Here is a 20044-nt window from a genome sequence, read left to right as displayed (position 1 = left end):
AGGAGGAAAGTGAAATTTTTTGACATTTTGAATCGATTGCTGGTGGGTTTGGAGCAATCGTGGAATCTTTAGTGGATTTTTAGATTTCATCCAATTTGGGTGCAATTTTCAATCATGAATAAATGGGCTGAAAAATTCAAAAATCTGTTAGATGCTCTAAAATTACTAGAAATCCTTTTTTTTTTTAAATTCAAAAATAATCATTCCCAAGAGAGGTATTTCAGCTAGCAGAGAAATTTTTGAATCTGACCCAACAAATAGTAAGTCAAAAGAAAAGAGCATACAAAAATACATGTACATCACAAAGCCAAAATTTTAAGAACTGAAGTGCACTTTTCAATTTTTGGCGAATTTTAAAAAATCAAAGGGTCAAAAACGAAAAAAAAATCAAAATTTCACCAAATTGATCTGGAATGCTGAAATTTGGAATAAACCTTATTTTTAACCACCCGAATCGATTTAAAATAATTTCGAGCCATTTTGAGCAGTTTTGAAGCCTCCAGAACATTTTTGAGAGATGAAAATTCGTCAAAATTTTACTCAGGGAAGTCGTAAAAAAGCTTAAATTTACTGTACACCTTAATTTAAACATACTGAGTCGATTGTAGATGGTTTCAAGCCGTTTTGAGAGCTTCAGGTTATATTTTGGAAATCGCAAAATTTCAAAAAGTGTCATAAAAACTGTCCATAATTAACTTTGGACCGTCTGAACGTGATCATATAGTCGGGGAGCCCGCATAAGGATCTATTGCATCCCCCGTCGATCCTCCGGGACAACTTTTTTTTTAAAGGGTGAGTCCTCTGAAACATTTCTAGCCCTTGTCCTAAAAAAAAGCGGCCATACTTACAAAATGGCAGATTTTGCGTTCCAACATGGGACTTGCACGAAATTTTTTAAACCGTACAAAAGTACATCGAACGATCAGGCAAAATTTCAAGTGCTAAAGTGCCTTTTTCGATTTTTGGTGAATTTTTGAAAATCAAATTTGAGCCAAAAATGAGGGAAAACATCAAAATTTTACCAAAATGTTCAAGAAAGCTGAAATTTGGGATATACCCTATTTTCGACATGCCAAATCGATTGGAAACTGTTTCAAACCGTTTTGAGCACTTCTGGAGCCTCCAGCAGATTTTGGAAACTCGAGATTCCCACAAAATTTCATCAAAATGGAGTTGGAAAGCTGAAACTTACCCTGCGAACTAATTTCAATACACCACGAAGTCGACTGCAGGTGGATTTCAAGTCGTTTTGGAGCCTCCAGCAGATTTTTGAAACTTGAAATTTCCTCAAAATTCCATCAATTGGAAATGGAAAGCCGAAATTCATTCTGCAAACTAATTTCAATACGCTACGAAGTCGACTGCTGGTGGATTCCAAGTCGTTTTGGAGCCTCCAGCGACTATTTCAACGAAGTAAAATCTCAGAATTTGGCCCAAAAAAGCTCAATTTTGAAAGTTACTGGTAAAGTCGAGTGAAAAATTATCGAGCTCTTGCTAGTGTGTTTCAAATGTAAATTCTTCAATTTATTTGAAAAAATATGCATAATCGCCTTTTTCAGGGGTGCCCAAAGTGGAGGGCTCTAAAAAAAGGGTTCAAAATTACGAATATACAGGGAGCTTAATTAAATTTTTTCACCTAGATTATTGAATATATTCCTCAAAACGTTACGTTTGGCGCAAATCGCAGGTTTCCAGCTATCCAGGGGTTCCCAAAAAATCCAAATTACAAAAAAATGGAAATTTGAATTTCTGAGTATCAGCGCAACATTTTATTGAGCTCAAAATTTGGTAGGTTGGAGGTCTTTCACATACTAATGAACTGTAAAAAGCTTTTCAGTGGGGTTCAAAGGGGTAGGTTCAAAATGATGGTTCCAAAATTTTTCAAAAATTAAAACCCCCCAATTTCTGCCCCCGAGGGTCGAAAATGGAAAAATTGCCTCGTATAATGTTTAACGGGTTCAAACAGATATTTTACGTTGAAAAAGTTTTTGAAAATCATACTCAGTGATTCCAAAAATTATTTTTCTATTCACAACTTTGGGGACCACTGGCTAACCACGCATTCGTATTTCGTACATTTATTACAACATTTTAAGAGTGGTTCAGTCAATAACTGTCTGGGGCCAAAAAATTGCCTTATCGATACTCCTCCTTTCAGCTTGCTAACTGTATTTGATAAAATGTTGTGGGAATTTCAAGTTTCAAAAATCTGGTGGAGACTCCAGTAATTTTCAAAAAGTCACTGGAGGCTCCAAATTAACTTGAACCCACCTGTAGTCGTGTTCAGAGGGTGTTAAAATCGAAGTGCAGAGTAAATTTCGGCTTTCCATCTCCGTTTGATGAAATTTTGAGGGAATTTCAATTTTCAAAAATCTACTGGAGGCTCCAGTAATTTTCAAAAAGTCGCTGGAGGCTCCAAAACGACTAGAAATCTACCTGCAGTTGACTTCATAGCGTATTGAAATTAGTTTGCAGAATGAATTTCGGCTTTCCAACTCCATTTTGATGAAATTTTGTGGGAATTTCGAGTTTCAAAAATGTGCTGGAGGCTCCAGAACTGCTTAAAACGGTTTGAAACAGTTTCCAATCGATTTGGTACGTCAAAAATAGGGTATATTCCAAATTTCAGCTTTCTTGAACAATTTGGTAAAATTTTGATTTTTCCCTCATTTTTGGCTCATGAAAATTTTATTTTCAAAAATTTACCAGAAATCAAAAAAGGCACTTTAACACTTGAAATTTTGACAGGTGATAATTTTTTGCCTGATCTTCCGATCTACCTTCGTACGGTTTAAAAAATTTCGTGCAGGTCCCATGTTGAAACGCAAAATCTGCGATTTCAGCTGACCTGTCAATCAAAATGGCTGCCATTTTATAAGTAGGGCCACTTTTTTTTTGAAGACAATAAGGGCTAGAAATGTTCCTTAGGACTCCCTCTTTAAGAAAAAAGTCGTCCCGGAGGATCGACGGGGGGTGCAATAGATCCTTATGCGGGCTCCCCGACTAATTCACAGGAAGCTGAATTTCTAAATATCGAGTGATTTTGAATTTCTGGATTTTATGATATTTTTTTCTCTCGAAACTTAGTATTCACTCGTGTTTCTATGTCTTATATTGAAAATAAGTCGATTTTTTAAAAATTTGGGCTCCTAAAAGAAGATTACCTATTCCCACACTGACATCAGAATTCGACCTTGAAAAAAGATACTTAACAAAACGTCGCATGAAAGTTATAAAGTAGGTACCTAAAGGTGAATAGAGGCTTTTAAAATTTGTTCAGGGGCTCAACGCATTACGAAACTGATCCCTGTATCCCCCCCCCTTATCCTCAATAGTTATTTTGCTCGAAAGAAATTTGAAAATGAACAAAGCTTTTACTGTGTTTTTCCCTCGCAAGAAATTGGGTTTTCAGAAAAACCGAGACTCATTTCGTTTGAGATATTTCGAGCAAACATTAAAACGCTAAACTTTTTCTAAGTTATGGGCCTCCATGTACGTATAATTTGCCCTTTTATTGTAAAGTATACAGACTCATTCTCTCTCCGTATTCTATGTCGTTGGGCTTACCAGCATTTTCAACAAGCAATGATTAAACATTTATGTAGGTAGTTTTCAAAATGACAATGAAGTCACGTCATTTTCATCATTCTAAGATTTTGGGATTTTTTTCGCGAAAAATTAGCGATGGGGGTTTTTAACTAAATAATGATTAATGGGTTTGTAATTACATGACATATTGTCTACGTATTAGATTGTTCTATGTTCTTTATTTATAGCGTTATCAAAAATTAGATAGCAGAACGATGTAGAAAAATTATATCAGGTAATGGGTCAATGTATATACTAACGTATCAATACGGAATACCCACTTCCTTTATTTTAATATTATATTTTTTTAGTGGAATTTTAAACATATGCCTAGCGTTAGTCATCATCTGCAAAAATAATTCATAACACGTAATAGGTACCTCATGATCATTTTTCTAACGTTCTAACATCAAAATTCGAAAAAATAAAAAAAATAAACGAATTTCAATTTTTTTTTGCTACCTATTAGTGTGATTTTTATCAACTTTTTCATGAAATACTTACGTCAGAGAAAGGTCAAAATAAGACAACTGAATATTTAATTTTTTTTTTTGATGTTTGCAATTAAAAATTGAATTTTTTCGAATTTTGATTTTTTTGTGATGAGTTCATTTTATCGAGTGAAAGGGGTTTTCCAACTTTTTCAACGGATACGTAAAAATAGTGGTCAAATGAGTCAACTTCACCAATCAAAACTTTTTTTCACGTTTTAAATAAAAAAATCGCATTTTTTCGCAGATTTTCAATTTTTTAAAGTCAACTTTACGAGATAATGCCATCTCAATTTTTTAATACGTTGTTCAGCATAAATAGTTGACCATAATATATTTTTTTTTTCAGAATTTTTGAGAGTGGGAACGATATGAAAACTACGTTTTGAAACTTTTCGAGCTAATTTTTTGTAGGAAAAAAAGTGGCAACACTGATTTTTATGACATCACCAAAAAGCCTTTCAAAACTACTAACTATTGGAAACAATTCCATTTTGGTAGGTATCGCAGTTATTGATTAATCCCCTGCTGAAATGAATGATATTCAAAGTTAACTGAAAACTTTGACACCCCCTAGCAACCTTTAATAAAGGGCTAGAGGGCAGCGATTTGCGTCATTGGTCATCCCTTCGATAGGTCTATTCACAGGAAAAATTTCAAAAAAATCGCCGATCCCCCTTAACACTTCTTGGTCGAATTGACGTGGAATAACCCAAGTATGACAAGAGATATGTACATGGTTCATCTATGCATTGCCCTAATGAAGAAAGCTCTCAAAAAAATTCAGCTTAAATTTAAATTCAAGTTGTATTTTTGAAAAGAGTAGGTATGCATCAAAATGCTTCAGGCTTGAAAGAAACATAATTCTAATTTTATTAAATTTCAAAAAAAATTAAAACATAATCAAAATTCTTCATCCCCTCCAGATTAACAATTTGTAATGCTTCAAACAAGAACAAGCATCTTGTGACTTTACAATACTGCGCCATATAAATTTAAAAATAGGATCAGCCTGTATTATCTCGCACATTACCAACTTCATTCGACATTCGATGCAGATAACTTGGTTTCGCAGCTCCTGAAAACATCGAAGTAGGCATTTCATTCTACTATACATTCATATAGATTGCATTGACGTGCCTGTTATAATTATGTAAATGAAACGATCCATTAAATTGATTCATGTTAGGTTTATTTTCAGTACAAAAAATGAATTATTGCAGCCGGTTGGTCTCAGAAAATAAATTCATAAGGATGGATCGCAAAAAAGAGTCGTCGAACTGTGACCAAATTCAGCAGAGACCTTCATTCTAAGTTGAAAGTTATCCACAGAACATTTTAGCTCCGGATGTGCCCCTGTAGTTTAGATTTGGACCCTTAAAGAAGAAGAATTTTCGGAAAAATCGTGGTTTTTTCGCTCTTGTTGCTACACAACCTGTTTTGGGAATAATGGCCCAGTCTTAAATGAAAGTATTTGAGATTTTACGTTGATGTATGCTGTTATTCATGAAAATTCAAGTCCACTTTTAGGGTTCTACTGAGCGGTTGAAAATTTCCAAATCGTTCATTTTTGCACAAATTTGTGTTTTGATTTTCTTTTTTTTTGGCAAAACTGAGGAAGTATTTTGGAACGCAGTGGTGCCAATTTTTTGATCATTTTCACCGATTTCAAAAAATTGAAAAAATTTCATTAGTTTTTTACTAATTTTTTGAAATCGGTAAAAATATAAAAATTGGCACCACTGCGTTCTAAAATATTTCCCCAGTTTCAGGAATGATTTTTAAATATTTTAGCATAATAAATACGAAATATTTGCCAAGAAAAAATTTTCAAAACACGAATTCATCCAAAAATAAGCGATTTGGGAATTACATATTCCAAACACTTAGTAGAACCCTAAGAGTGGTTTTGGAATTTGACGGAAATAACGTAGAATATTTTCATTTATAAGGCTGGGCCATTTTTCCCAAAACAGGTTGTGTTGCAACAGGAGCGAACAAACCATGATTTTTTCGAAAATGTCCCTTTTTGAGGGCACAAATCTCCCCTCTGAAGGCACGTTCAGAGCTAAAAAAATGTTGAGAGTAACTTGAAATAAAGATTTCTGCTAAATTTGGTCAAAATCTGTTACTCAACTCAAACCTTAAGTACACATAAAGAAAAATAATTGAGGTAAAAATAAGTAACTTACAAGTACTTGAGTAAAAAGTTACAAATGAGTATTAATAAAAAACGAATTGACATCGACAGAACGAATTAAAAAATAACATCACAACATTATTTTTTTGGTAATATCAGTACAAATGTCCTCAATTAATATTACTCTTGGCAAGTACGTATTCTCACATTTGAGTGTTATCACAATTCAAAGGTACTTCAGCGTAACCATCAGTCTGAATATTTCTACGTGTGTTACCTTCAACACTGTGGTTCAACGAATAAAAAAAGTAGATAGCAAAACCTGTAGAAATGCGCAAGAAAAAAAATCAAATTAAAATGGTAATAGTCCAGTTTTTCTGCGATTCTCAACGTCAAGATGTTTCACCATTATCTCACCTACTATCAACCAGATAATGAATAAAACCCACGTCATCCCTTGGAAAGTCATCATGAGGTATATATTCATGAATATGCTGCAAATAGGCACCAATGGCACCAGAGGAACCTGCCAACATACCGAAAACAACCAAGTTATTTTTATTTTGAAAAATTGTAGTGTAAATAATATGAAAATTTTAATAACTTTGTGATTTAAAAAAAAATAGTAATAAAATAATAAATAAAACGTGCCTTGAATGAAGCAAATGCATTATTTTGGGGTTGCCAGCAAATGATAATGAAACACAGAATACATAAAATTGACAGTCCAATTATCAGTCCATGAAACAAGGCACTTTCGTGCTCAAAGATGGTATTGCCATTAACCAATATAAAACACAACATCGTAATGAAAATCACTGAAACAAAACTCACGTTTAATTCTCTCAACATATAAAGAAGGAAAGAGCTGGGGTTTTATTTAGAGAAAAGTTTACTTACTGGAGAAAAACAGTAACCACTGTGTCATTTTTTCAGACCTTGCTGTAGGGTTTCTATTGCTCAAAGCTTTCACAGCGGACCAAAAATGATTCGATTCTGAATTCCTATTTCTCGGTGATGAGTTCGGTGACCCATGTACTTTGTTTTCAACCTCTTTGTATCTAAAAACAATCATTATTGGGTGTTTAGAAAACAAATATAATTCAAAATTAATTATCTTCAAATTCCTATATGGGAAATACGGGACCAAAAATATCATTACCTTATAATAAGAATGCACAAAGCAACAATCGAATACGCCAACAAAGTGCCTAATGACATCAATTCCGTCAATGCATCTAAATTGAACACTGCGGCAAATATTCCTATCGGAAAATACATAGAAATTTGATATTGAAAACTGCAATAAGGAATTAATACAATAATTATAGTCTAAGTACAGAATAAAATGTCTGTTTTTTTTACCCGATAGTACACCAGATACTACTGTAGCAATGAGAGGAGTTCTTGTGAACTTATTGACATTGGTAAAACTACTGAAAAGTAATCCATCATTGGCCATAGAATATAAAATTCTTGGCAAAGGGAAAATAGCTCCAAGCAAACTATGAAAGGACAAAATACAGTCTCGGTAAAATTTTACAGATAAATATTAAAATGTGCCTTTGCATATTCAATACAAAATTACATAGGTAAATGTAGGTATGTATGTACCTGGCCGACAACGCAGACATAGCTCCAATTCCTACAATAACGGCTATGACAGGTAATTTATCTTCAAAAGCTATAATTAATGATTTATCTTTATCCTGAAATCAAGCACGAAATTTTGAAATTATTTTTGATTCCGAAAAATAGGTACCTAAGTATTAAGTTCCGAGATGAATAAAATGAATAGGCAATTGAAAAAGAAGAGATATGAGATAAAGTATGAAAATCTCATTACTCATTCTTATGACTAGTTGCAACTCCTGGATTTACAAGATGAACTAATTAGATAGAGTGATTTAGGAAGAAGAGGAGCAAAGTGAGTTGATAAAACTATTGATACTTTTACTTACTTGCGCGTAATATGGAATTAACATGGTAATAACAGTTGCAATACCAAAGTAGGCCATGAAAATAACCACCAAAGAAATGATAAGAGCCAATGGAACATTACGTTTTGGATTTTTGGCTTCTTCTCCTGAAATCATTCACAATGGTATTTTTCAAATGACGAATGATATTCACTTTAACAATGTACGAGTAAAAACTGGTCATTAGGGTGGATCTCCCCCCCTCCCCTTAAAAAAGAGGCAAACTTCGACCAAATTCAGTAGAGACCTTCAGTTTCAGTTGAAAGTTACCCCAATATTGTAGTCTCCAAAGTAGCTCTGGGGGGGGGGGATATGAGGTCTGAAGAAGGACACATTTTGGAAAAAAATTGCTACAGTTGATTTTCAATTTTTGTCAAAGTTTATGAAAATTAATGAGCTTTGATCAACTTTGGCGCTTTTATGCACGTTTTCTAGCAATTTTGTTGATATTTTATACCAACAATTTTGTCAAAATTTTTACTACTTTTATTGAAATGTCATCCTTTTTTTTTGATGATTTTAGAGATTTTTTCAAGTCTCAACGTCAACATGTGTTGAAAGAAATTTCAGAAATTATTCACGTAATTTTTGCTGAATTCTGTTAAATTAAAAAAAAATTATTGTCCCATTTTGGCGATGTTGAGTGATTTTGGTAATAGACTTTTTTGAGCATTTCTACCTTGTTTTAACACGTTTTCAACACTTTTTTTGCACGTTAGTTGAATTTGACCAAAATTTCATTAATTTGAAGTAATTTTCAGTTCCTAATAAGGTATATTATTTTAATCATTTAATGTTTTTTTTTTTTTTTTGGTCAAATTTTACAGGTTTTTAACGTTTTTTAATATAGCTTTGGCGAATTTCCTCCATATTTCATTAGGTACCTACTCCCTGGTGTATTTTTTTGGATTTGACAGTAACCTTTAACCAAAATCAATAATCACCGACATTTTTTTCCATTTTAGTTAACATCCCTGACCCCCCTCGAATCTTTTCCTTACTGTTTTTTTCGCAGTTGGTTTTTTAAAAAATTTTTTATTCACTTTTACGAAAATGACTGGATTTTTTTTGGGAGTAGTGGAGTGGAGGAAGAGAATTTGGTCACTAGTATGAGAAAAAAATTCAATTTCACCGAATAAAATGATGGTATTTTAATAAATAAAAGATGAAATTGCAATTTTGCCAAGGTTCCTTCATTAAAAAGTTGTTATTTTCGTTTTTGAATTTGACAGAAGTTTCAAACTGGATTTTTTTTAGTTTAGAGATAAGAATTGACCTTAGCGAAGCAAGAGCAAGAGCTTTCAAAAATTAGGGGTTCGAGAGGTAAAAACAATGTTTGAAAAAATTAGTTTACTTCTTTTGATCCAACATTGCAGAATTCGAATGATGAGTTTTTAAAAATTTGAATTTTGAAAATAAAAAGTAAACAGACCCTAGTGAAACGAGAGCATTCAGGGCTCGTGCTCAATTTTCTCCCTAAAAACGTAATTTTGTGACTGAAAAAGTTCGAAAAAGTAGGTAACCAAAAAATAATTTAAACGTAGTCCAAAAAATGACAAAAAATGCGAGCAAAATATCTTATTATAGAAAAAAATCACAAAAAAACCAGAGTAAAAATATTTCTACAAATTGAAATGTATTTAATTTTGAGAAGTTATTGAACTGTTTCAACACTATTTATGCATTTGATTAAAAATCGAGACTTTTTGACAATTTTTTGGCATCAGCAAAGTAAGGATTTTAGCAATTTCTGACAAAAAAACGAGACATTTGGACAACTTTTTTGAAAAAAAAAATTTAAAAATTCGAAATTTTCAGAAAAAACGACTATTTTTAGAAGTTTTGTTGAAAAGCGAGGATTTTTTTTACAATTTTTGGCAAACAGCAGGATTTTGACAATTTTGAAGAAAAAAAATTTTAAGCAAAAATTTGATAATTTTGATAAAAATCATAAATTTTTGAGAATAAGAAATTAAGTAGGTCAGTAGGTAAATCTTTCTTTGCAACTATGGCAATTTCACGTAAAAAATCGTGACTTTTCAAACTTTTGGACAATTTTTGGAAAAAAATAAAGCTTTTTAGAATTTTTGCAAAAAACAGAGAATTTTGACAATTTCAAGTAAAAAGCAAGACTGACTATTTTTGGGGAACAGTACGAATTTTTAGCAATTATTAGCCAAAAAAATATTCTTTTTCGCAATCTTCGTTAAAAATGAAACACTTAGCCCAGTCAAATAAGGAAAAAAAAATGAGTGAACCCAAAAATAATTGCTATCAAGGGGTTTTCCACATTAGTGGCATGATTTTGGACCTTTTTCATCCATTTGGAACCATAATATGCCCCTACCAAAAAATGACCTTTCTGTAATTTTCAACTTTGACCCTCTCCACTCCAGGGGTCAACTCTAACTTCCAAAAGAATCCCATTCCCCAAGTTTGAATTTATTTGATCAATTCCAAATCCTAAGCCATACAATGTAAAATTATTAAAATAACGTCACTTTGTGATATACTACTATGCCGTACGTGGTATGTATAGGGCTCGCCCACATGGTAACACTGCGTTGCACTAAGGCAACACTGCGTTGTATTCTCGTCAGCTAGCCGTATGAGCCAAGCGACGAGAGTACAGAACGCCAGTAATGTATCCGAGTGCACGCGGGTATGTTATTCACAGTTAATGGGTTAATGCAGTCATTTAAGTATAAGTTTTTACTCTCGAGTGTTAAGTGTTATGTTTAGTGCTTTAGTTTTAATTAGTGTTTAGTGTAATCAGTTAATAGACGAGAAGGATTGATGATCTACTCGTCGCCACTCTGGGTAAGTACCTGTATATGTGTTAGTGTATGTAAGTTAGATCTCCTCGTTGTAGGAGATCACTTACCCAAAAACCTACACCAAAGTGTGTACTTTAATTATAAGAAAGTGTCATGTTAACGAGTATATTTGTATATTAGATACGAGTGTACTAATCATGTAACGTGTTGTTAATATTGCACACATTAAATAGTATCCTTGTGTATAACTTGTCATTATTTATGGTGTGTATGATCATATGTTTAGAGTGTAAAAGCAACCTTTTCCTATCCACGCCCTAGCCGAGCATGTGAGGTATTCCGGTGAGTATTTAGTAGAAATACTCTAAGGGATATTTCTAGGAAACAACACAACAGCAACTAGTCGTAGGTACGATTACCTATCGTCAGTCGGCTTTAAGTCATTTTACCCTCTTACAACTTTGAGGGGTCGTAGCGCCAGCTCCCTTGGGGCTAGGAAATTGATCGATAGCTCATTTGATAGGTATTCGAGAGGAGATGAAATGATCGCTGAGGTCATTTTACTCTATTAAAGTTGATATTTTAGAAGTTTAGGACAAAAAACTGATTTTGGAAGGCTTTGATTCCCTGGGGGAGGGGGGATTTTTGTATGGAATTATGTTTGGGTAAAATAGTATTTCAGAGATCTGCAAATCTCCTTTTCTTACCTGTGGTCGCAATTACATCAAAACCAACATATCCAAAAAAACATCTGGCAGCTCCTTTAAGAACTCCGTTCCACCCAAAAGGTAAAAACCCACCTGAACCGCCTTCAACTTGTTTACCTCTGATTACAGCTGGTATATCCTTTTTTGATATAGCCCAGTAACTGGCATTAGCTGTAAAATTTTCAAATTTTTTAATTTTTCACTTAATATACGAAATAGAAGCAGAGAATTTACTCGTGTGATGCAGGTACATATTTATGAGTTATCTATACCAACCTTTAAATATTCCGGCGATTATAACAATCAACACAGTTAAAATATTGACTAGAGTGAGTATATTGTTCACTACTGATGATTCTTTCGCACCGAAAGCCAGCAATGCTGTGGACAGATGATAAAGCAAATTTGTACTATAGGTAGGTAGGTAGGTAGGTAGGTAGGTAGGTAGGTAGGTAGGTAGGTAGGTAGGTAGGTAGGTAGGTAGGTAGGTAGGTACACATAATAATCTGTGAATGGTATTTTAAACCAATCTTACCAGTCGGTGTTGATACAAGACCAAAAGCGAATAAATCAACATAAGGTGCCATGAAAGGCATATTCATAGGAAGTATACTTGTTAACGTGCTGTTAATAAAATTGTTGGCATAATAATCCACAGCTTTACTGAGCGCTTTTGCAACAGCCGCCGTACCTGAAAAATTAAATCAAAGAATTAGTATTATAATAATGAAATTTCGCAAATCAAAAACAAACCTACCAATGGTGTACTCCAAAATCAAATTCCATCCTATCGCAAACGCTGCAAACTCGCCAATAGTGACGTAACAATATACATACGCCGATCCTGCCTTGGGGACTCGTGATGCTAACTCCGCAAAGCATAAACCTTGAAATAAATACCCAATTACTTATTGACTAAAATTTATTTTATATTTTGAATAAGTAGGTAATAAATTGAAAATTCTATTCAGCTAATCATCGCATCACTTACCAGCAAAAGCAGACGCGATGGCAGCGATTAGAAATGAAATCGTGACAGCTGGTCCTGCTTCTAATGCTACTTCTCCTGCAAGAACGTAAACTCCTAAGCCAAGGGTCGACCCAATTCCTAAGAACGATAAATCCAGTAGTCCTAAGACGCGAGCGAGTTTTTCTTCGGTTTCACCTTCGAATGCGTTTGTTTTACGCCTGGTTAATTGACTTAACCAGTTGCCAATTCTCTGAAAAAATAAAAATTATATCAGAATGTGTGGGTGTGTGTTTTTTTTTTGGTTGATTATTTCCAACGTTCAATTTTATTTGAAGCCCCCTGCTATAATATATTTTTTTTTTACATTTCGGTATATGTAGGCCTAAATGCTGTTTTTTTTTTCATCGTGTGACACATGTTGGTTTTCATCCGCGGAATAAAAATAGTATTCGAGGAAGTTACTGATAAAAAACATGATAACCCAAATATGTATACTTAGTACTTAGGTACTTAATAAGTAGAGTACGAGTAGATGCGTTGTAATATTATTTCCCTTATCAAATTCCAGTAGAAATATACATTTTTATCTGTTTTTAAAATAGGTAGATAACATTGAGTAGGTAAGTTGACTGATGACTTATTTTTTTATGACGTTCGTGAATTAATTGTACCCATCATTTATCGATGGTTCACAGTGATAAATTTAGTAGGTACTTAGGTACCTATGTGATGAAATTTGATTATCAATTGCGTTCTAAAACTTTCATGTTTCGGAATTTCACTGGGTTGATGGGAGTCGACTGGAGGCTGTTTAGGAGCTCATAAATAAGCATTTTGTGATGCAACGTGAGAAATCCTACCTTAATAAGTCAGAAGATGAAATTTTCTAGGAGAGATTAAAAAGAAAAATGTCTCAATTTTAGATAACCTTTTTCAGATTTTTTTTTCTGATGTATTAAACCCCAAAATTCTGATACGCCGATTTCTTTGCAAAATATTCTCAGATTTTATGAGAGAAGTATGCGTTTTTAGACCCCTATCATAAGTTGGCAACGGCCATAAGAAACAACTTCCACTGGTTAAATTCAAAATTCGAGGGAAAACCCAAATTAGGTAGGTACCAGGGTACCTGTTTTACCTGACTATGCTCTTTCAGAAATTTCCTTTTGTACGATAAATTTTTAGTCGAGGAGCCCGCACAAGGATCAATTGCACCAACACGTTGATCCTCCGATACAACTTTTTTCTTAAAGGGGAAGTCCTCAGGAACATTTCTAGTCCTTGTCCTAAAAAAAAAAGTGGTCCTACATACAAAATGGCGGCCATTTTGATCGACAGGTCAGCCGGAATCGCAGATTTTGTGTTCCAACATAGGACTTGCACAAAATTTTCCAAACCGTACAAGAGAAGATCGAAAGATCATACAAAAGGTTATCACCTGTCAAAATTTCAAGTGCTAAAGTGCCTTTTTCGATTATTGGTGAATTTTTGAAAATCAAATTTAGGTCAAAACCGAGGGAAAAATCAACATTTTTACCAAATTGACCAAGAAAGCTGAAATTTGGGATATATCCTATTTTCGACATGCCAAATCGACTGGAAACTGTTTCAAACCGTTTTGAGCAGTTCTGGAGCCTCCAGCAGGTTTTTGGAACTCGAAATTCCAAGCCGAAATTTACCCTGCGAACTAATTCCAATGCACCACGAAGTCAACTGCAGGTGGATTTCAAGTCGTTTTGGAGCCTTCAGCGACTTTCTGAAAATTACTGGAGCCTCCAGTAGATTTTTGAAACTTGAAATTTCTTCAAAATTTCATCAAACGGAGATGGAAAGCCGAAATTTACTCTGCACTTCAATTTTAACACCCTCTGAACACAACTTCAGATGGGTTCCAGTTATGTTGGATCCTCCAGCGACTTTTTGAAAATTACTGGAGTCTCTACCAGATTTTTGAAACTTGAAATTCCCACAACATTTTATCAAATTGAGTTATCAAGCTGAAATTTACTTCGCAAACTAATTTGAATACAATATGAAGTCGATTGCATGGTGGTTTCAAATGGTTTTGAAGTGGCGGCCATTTTGATTGACAGGTCAGCCGAAATCGCAGATTTTGCGTTCCAGCATAGGACTTGCACGAAATTTTTTAAATCGTGCAAAGGCAGATCGGAAGTTCAGGCAAACATTTATCACCTGTCAAAATTTCAAGTAATAAAGTGCCTTTTTCGATTTTTGGTGAATTTTTGAAAATCAAATTTAGGCCAAAAATGAGGGAAAAATCAACATTTTTACCAAATTGACCAAAAAAGCTGAAATTTGGAATATACCCTATTTTCGACATGCCAAATCGACTGGAAACTGTTTCAAACCGTTTTGAGCAGTTCTGGAGCCTCCAGCAGATTTTTGGAATACGAAATTCCCACAAAATTTTATCAAATGGAGTTAGATAGCCGAAATTTATTCTGCAAACTAATTTCAATACGATACGAAGTTAACTGCAGAGGAGATTTCAAGTCGTTTTGGAGCCTCCAGCAATTTTTTAAAAATTACTGGAGCCTCCAGTAGATTTTTGAAATTTGAAATTCCCCCAAAATCTCATCAAACAGAGATAGGAAGTCGAAATTCATTCTGCAAACTAATTTCAATACGCTACGAAGTCGACTGGTGGTGGATTTCGAATCGTTTTGAAGCCTCCAGCGACTTCTTGAAAGGTTGTATGGCATTTTTTGGAAAATTGAAATTTTCAAAAAGTAGCCGGAGGCTTCAAAACTATTTGAAACCATCATGTAGTCGACTTCAAACTCCATTTTGATAAAATGTTGCGGGAATTTCAAGTTTCAAAAATCTACTAGAGGCTCCAGTAATTTTCAAAAAGTCGTTAGAGGCTTCAAAATGACCTGAAACCACCTGAAGTCGTCTTCAGAGGGTGTTATAGTTGGAGTGTAGAGTAAATATCAGCTTTCCATCGCCATTTGATGACATTTTGTGAAAATTTAAAATTTCAGAAATCTGCTGGAGGCTCCAGTAATTTTCCAAAAGTGGTTGGAAGCTCCGAAACGACTTGAAATTTACCTGCAGTACTTCGTTGCGCATTGAAATTAGTTTGCAGAATAAATTTCAGCTTTCCAACTCCATTTGATGAAATTTTGTGGAAATTTCGAGTTCCAAAAATCTGCTGGAGGCTCCAGAACTGCTCAAAACGGTTTGAAACAGTTTCCATCTATTTGGCGGGTCGAAAATAGGGTACATATATCTCAAATTTCAGCTTTCTAGCTCAATTTGGTAAAATTTTGATTTTTTCCCTGATTTTTGGCCTAAATTTGATTTTCAAAATTTCACCGAAAATCGAAAAACGCACTTTAGCACTTGAAATTTTGACAGGTGATAAATTTTTGCCTGATCTTTCGATCTCCTCTTGTACGGTCTGAAAAATTTTGTGCAAATCCTATGTTGGAATGCAAAGCCTGCAATTTTGGCTGACCTTTCAAACAAAATGACCGCCATTTTGTAAGTGGAACCACTTTTTTTCGAGTGCGAGGGCTACAAATGTTCCTTAGAACTCCCTTTTTAAGAAAAAAGTTGTCCCAGTGGGTCGCCGAGGGGGGGAGGGGGTGCAATAGATCCTTAAGCGGGCTTCCCGACTAAGATGGTTTTTGGTAAGTGATTTTTTTTTTGTTGATTGTTCCAATTTACACAACTTCTTCTAAACTTTCCCTAAAATTTCCAAATTTTGGCCAATATTTTATCTTTCTGAGGGGGAGGGGATGAAGGGCACAATCCCTTGTTCTGCTGGCTTCTGTTTAAACCCACTCTAAAAATTGTGACCATTTTTTTTCAATCATAAATTTGAATTCTTGATAGGTATTTTTTTTTGCTTTTTGATCCTTCATTTATACAATGTGTTTTAGGTAGTGTAAATTTTATTTTTCTTGGACTTTCATAGACTGAACTTTAAACACAATTTCCTCAAAACTACATTTTTGTAAACTCAAACTTCAAAATGTTGTATATCAGCGATAAATTCACTTAGATACCTAGTTCTGTTTTTTTTTGTCTGAAAAAAATATGTACTTATAGGTATGTATTTTAATCCGAAAATGAATCAGACACGAGGCATACGATATTTTTAGGCATTACCTATCGAAATTGACAAACTAAAAATTCAAGGAATCCCCTCTTTTTGATAAATTTGAATTAATTAAAGTAGGTACAGAATTTTCCCCAAATAATGCCGAATATTTTTAATTTCCTCGAAAAATTACGTAAATTATTTTCAAAGTCAACGAAATCCCAGTTTAGCGAGAAAAAATTAAAAATGAGGCTAATCGCTCATTGCTTATCTTTTATCGCTATAATCGTTTTAAAAAAGGCGCGAAAAGTCGCTATATTACGTCATCAGTATCGAAGGGGAACTGGATTTCCCCTTACCTAACCTATTCGTTGGTTTATAAATAAGCACCTATCGAATTTAGCACAATATGGATTATCAGACTATACACGAGTGGGTTCTCCAGTCGGGCACTAGGACAGCATGTGGAGCATTACTTATTAGAGAATGTAAACAAATACTTACAGTACGTTCTCCCCACACCATGTCATTTGCCAAAACAATAATACACTCGCGTGTATTACCTACGTATTTAGAATATCTAACGGTAGGCTAACGTAAGCCGGCGTATAAGAATAACTAGGTAACGAAGAATGATAACAAAAACACGTGATTTCAATTTTCGTTTCGTTTCGTTATCCTACTAGGTATACAAAACAGACTCATTTTCTACGATTTTTTTTTTTTTGATAAAAAAATGCGAGCATTGAAAGAGAAATGAGAACAAAGTTACTTTTTCAATGATAAAATTGTTCCGGATCTCGTATAATTATTCATCCACGACCAAAGCATTACCTATCGTTGATAAGGACCAATTTGTCGAATAAAAAGTAATTTTACTTATTAATAGATAACCTAACCTATCTTTTATTCATACGATTATATTCTGTAATTAATTTCAACCTATTCATAAACTAACTAGGTAATTAAATGAAAAGAAACACTCACCGACATATCTATAATGGAATTCCTAATTTTAAACGTTGCTTCTCGTATCGAACTTTTCACCAATATCGTACGTAAATATAAATAAGACCAAGCGAGTTAACTGAACGTAAAAGTTGGTGAAAAATTATCACAAAAATAATCACAATTATTCAAACTCAATTTTACACTACGCATTTGTGGAAAAAACACACTAAATTTTAGAATTGACATGACACGAATTTTTATAATGTAGGTACTCGTAGGTACGTATAATTCTCATGAAGTACTACCTCGATGTGAAATCTACAGCGTGATCATATTTTGTAGTCAATTCGTACTAAATTACCCATACGTCGCCTTCCGGCTAAAATTTTGCCCGAGTGTGTGATGATGACGTACGAACCCGAGCCACGTGTTTGCAAGTTCTAAAACACATTACATCAGCTTTAACAGGTGTCAATACTCTGGCATGTGACAATTTTTATACGAAAATCTCGTTAGTAAAAAAGATAACTATGATAAAATTGATGAATTGTATTCAGAATTTTGAATACAAATTGGAATTGGTATACCTACGATTTGTGTTTTAACGTGATCTAGATAGTTGATCCAACTCAAATGTTATCTTACAATTCTCACAGTCAAAATTTCGGTTTTTGGTATCTGTAAGTATTTAATATTATTACCTACATGGATTTTATTTCGGTTTTTCAATATTCGGTATCGGTATTCTTCCACAATTAAAAAAGGCGTTTAATATTTCAAGGGCATGTATAGTAGGATGGAGCGGAAAAAATTTACGGTCTTCGATTTCGCTAAAATTGAAGTATGATGGAGATTTTGAGTTGAAATGACCCCAGAAAAATTTTCAGCCTCCCACGTGCCCCTGCGGCGGAACTGTGCCCCCCCCCAAAGTAGGGTCATTTTGGGAAAAAACGCTGTTTTTTGAATTTAAAAGTACCAATACCTAATTTTTCCGAAAACGGGTAACACTCAAAAGTTGCGATTTGAGATGACGAATCGAATGGCGTAATTGGTTTTTTCATTTGACCCCCGCTAACCCTTGCAACAAGCGCTTGAAAAGTCGCGAATCGGCGTTTTTGTGCTATTTTGAATAAAAATACAGCCGATTTGGACGTCGAGCGCGATTTTATGATTGATTATTACTTTTCACATTGAAACAAGTGAATCTATAGCTCGTATTCCAATCGCTACCCCTCCCCCTTTCATGAGCTCCCTCCCACACATTAAAAACTCTTCTACCACCTTGAATCAATTGTTCCAACAAGAAAAATTGATAAAGTGATATTGGTAAGGTAAACTACCAGTTGTGGATAGGTTTTTTCAACAATTTTTTTTGGGCCCACTTTTGAACCTTTTTTCAATCTGATGGTTTGTACGTGTTAAGTGAAGCTTTCTGCACAAAATATATGAAAAACAAATTTTTTTATCGAAACCTCTATTTTACAGAGCCATTCAAAAAACCCTCAAATTTTCCGCAACCGGACTTCAGGCCCGGTTGCGGATAATTCAACCATTTCTTATGAAAAAAAATACACGCGTTGAATACACCCCAAACTAACATACTACCTTGTCCGAACAGAAAAAAAATGTTTTGGTTCAAAGTTATTCGAAAAAAAAAAAAATTGCCAATTGCGGATAGAAAAATCCATTATCCGCAACCGGGCCCCATCTGGAATAAGTTCAAATTTGATGCTATTTTGCTAAGAAACGTATTTTGTTGTTATTAAGAACAATCAAGGCTGTGAAAATTAAAAAAAAAAAAAATTCAAGGGAAATTTGCTTTTACAACACTAAAATAAGTGAGTAAATCAGCATTCTCAATGATGAACATCAAATTTCAACTGGCCATATCGCTCAAATGCGTTTATTTTCTCTAAATTAATCTAGAAAATAAAAGTCCGGTTGAGGATAGGTCTGAACTAAAAAATTTGGGGCCCGGTTGCGGATAAGTACCACTTGAGGATAGAAATTTTTTTTTCAAATTTAGAAAAAAAATTTACCGGAAATAGTATCTACACTGTAAATAAGTAATGTTTAAGCCACACTAGTACTCCAAATTTGAAAACATGCTCAATTATCACACATTTTATACCTCATCAAATAAGCATGTACCAATGTGACTAAACATTCGCAAAAAATTTCGAAACCCTCAAAAACGGATTCTTTGACTTATTTACTATCAGAATAGTCCATCAACCGCACAAAATAACAAATTTATTTACCTTTTTCCATTTTTTCAAAATTTCACAAAATGAAACACTTCGAAAATCACCAAAAAATTTTCACTTTTATTTCAGAATTTTTTTTTTAGGACTTTGAAGTTGAGAATCACG

At 33.9% G+C, this 20044-nt stretch overlaps 1 protein-coding gene across 2 annotated transcripts; it reads right to left on the bottom strand.

The window, feature by feature from the left end:
- Positions 1-5269: 5269 nt before the first annotated feature.
- On the bottom strand, positions 5270-18068 carry LOC135834712 (cationic amino acid transporter 3-like). 2 transcript variants are annotated; one of them, XM_065348672.1, is made up of 14 exons: positions 17709-18068; positions 12674-12902; positions 12440-12568; positions 12218-12373; positions 11959-12063; positions 11683-11853; positions 8181-8305; positions 7834-7928; positions 7585-7724; positions 7382-7484; positions 7120-7280; positions 6871-7037; positions 6637-6745; positions 5270-6541 (listed from the first exon to the last, which is right to left on the bottom strand). In XM_065348672.1, exons 1-14 carry the CDS (start codon positions 17712-17714, stop codon positions 6423-6425), a joined length of 1815 nt encoding a protein of 604 aa, XP_065204744.1. In that variant the 5' UTR covers positions 17715-18068; the 3' UTR covers positions 5270-6422. The 2 variants fall into 2 exon arrangements, with proteins under 2 accessions (XP_065204744.1, XP_065204743.1); XM_065348671.1 differs by lacking the exon at positions 17709-18068 and adding an exon at positions 17226-17433.
- Between the last annotated feature and the right edge of the window lie 1976 nt (positions 18069-20044).

This window comes from Planococcus citri, chromosome 2 (genome assembly GCF_950023065.1).
Source record: "Planococcus citri chromosome 2, ihPlaCitr1.1, whole genome shotgun sequence".
Taxonomy (NCBI): Eukaryota; Metazoa; Arthropoda; class Insecta; order Hemiptera; family Pseudococcidae; genus Planococcus; species Planococcus citri.
This window is presented reverse-complemented; position numbering and strand designations above follow the sequence as displayed.

Bases quoted from the DNA above. Each gene is read 5' to 3' on its own strand.
- LOC135834712 (XM_065348671.1), bottom strand. From the start codon at position 17,246: ATGGTGTGGGGAGAACGTACT. The intron at 12,903-17,225 runs GTAAGTATTTGT...TTATTTTTTCAG, and splicing joins TGGTGTGGGGAGAACGTACT to AGAATTGGCAACTGGTTAAG. The intron at 12,569-12,673 runs GTAAGTGATGCG...ATTTATTTCAAG, and splicing joins CATCGCGTCTGCTTTTGCTG to GTTTATGCTTTGCGGAGTTA.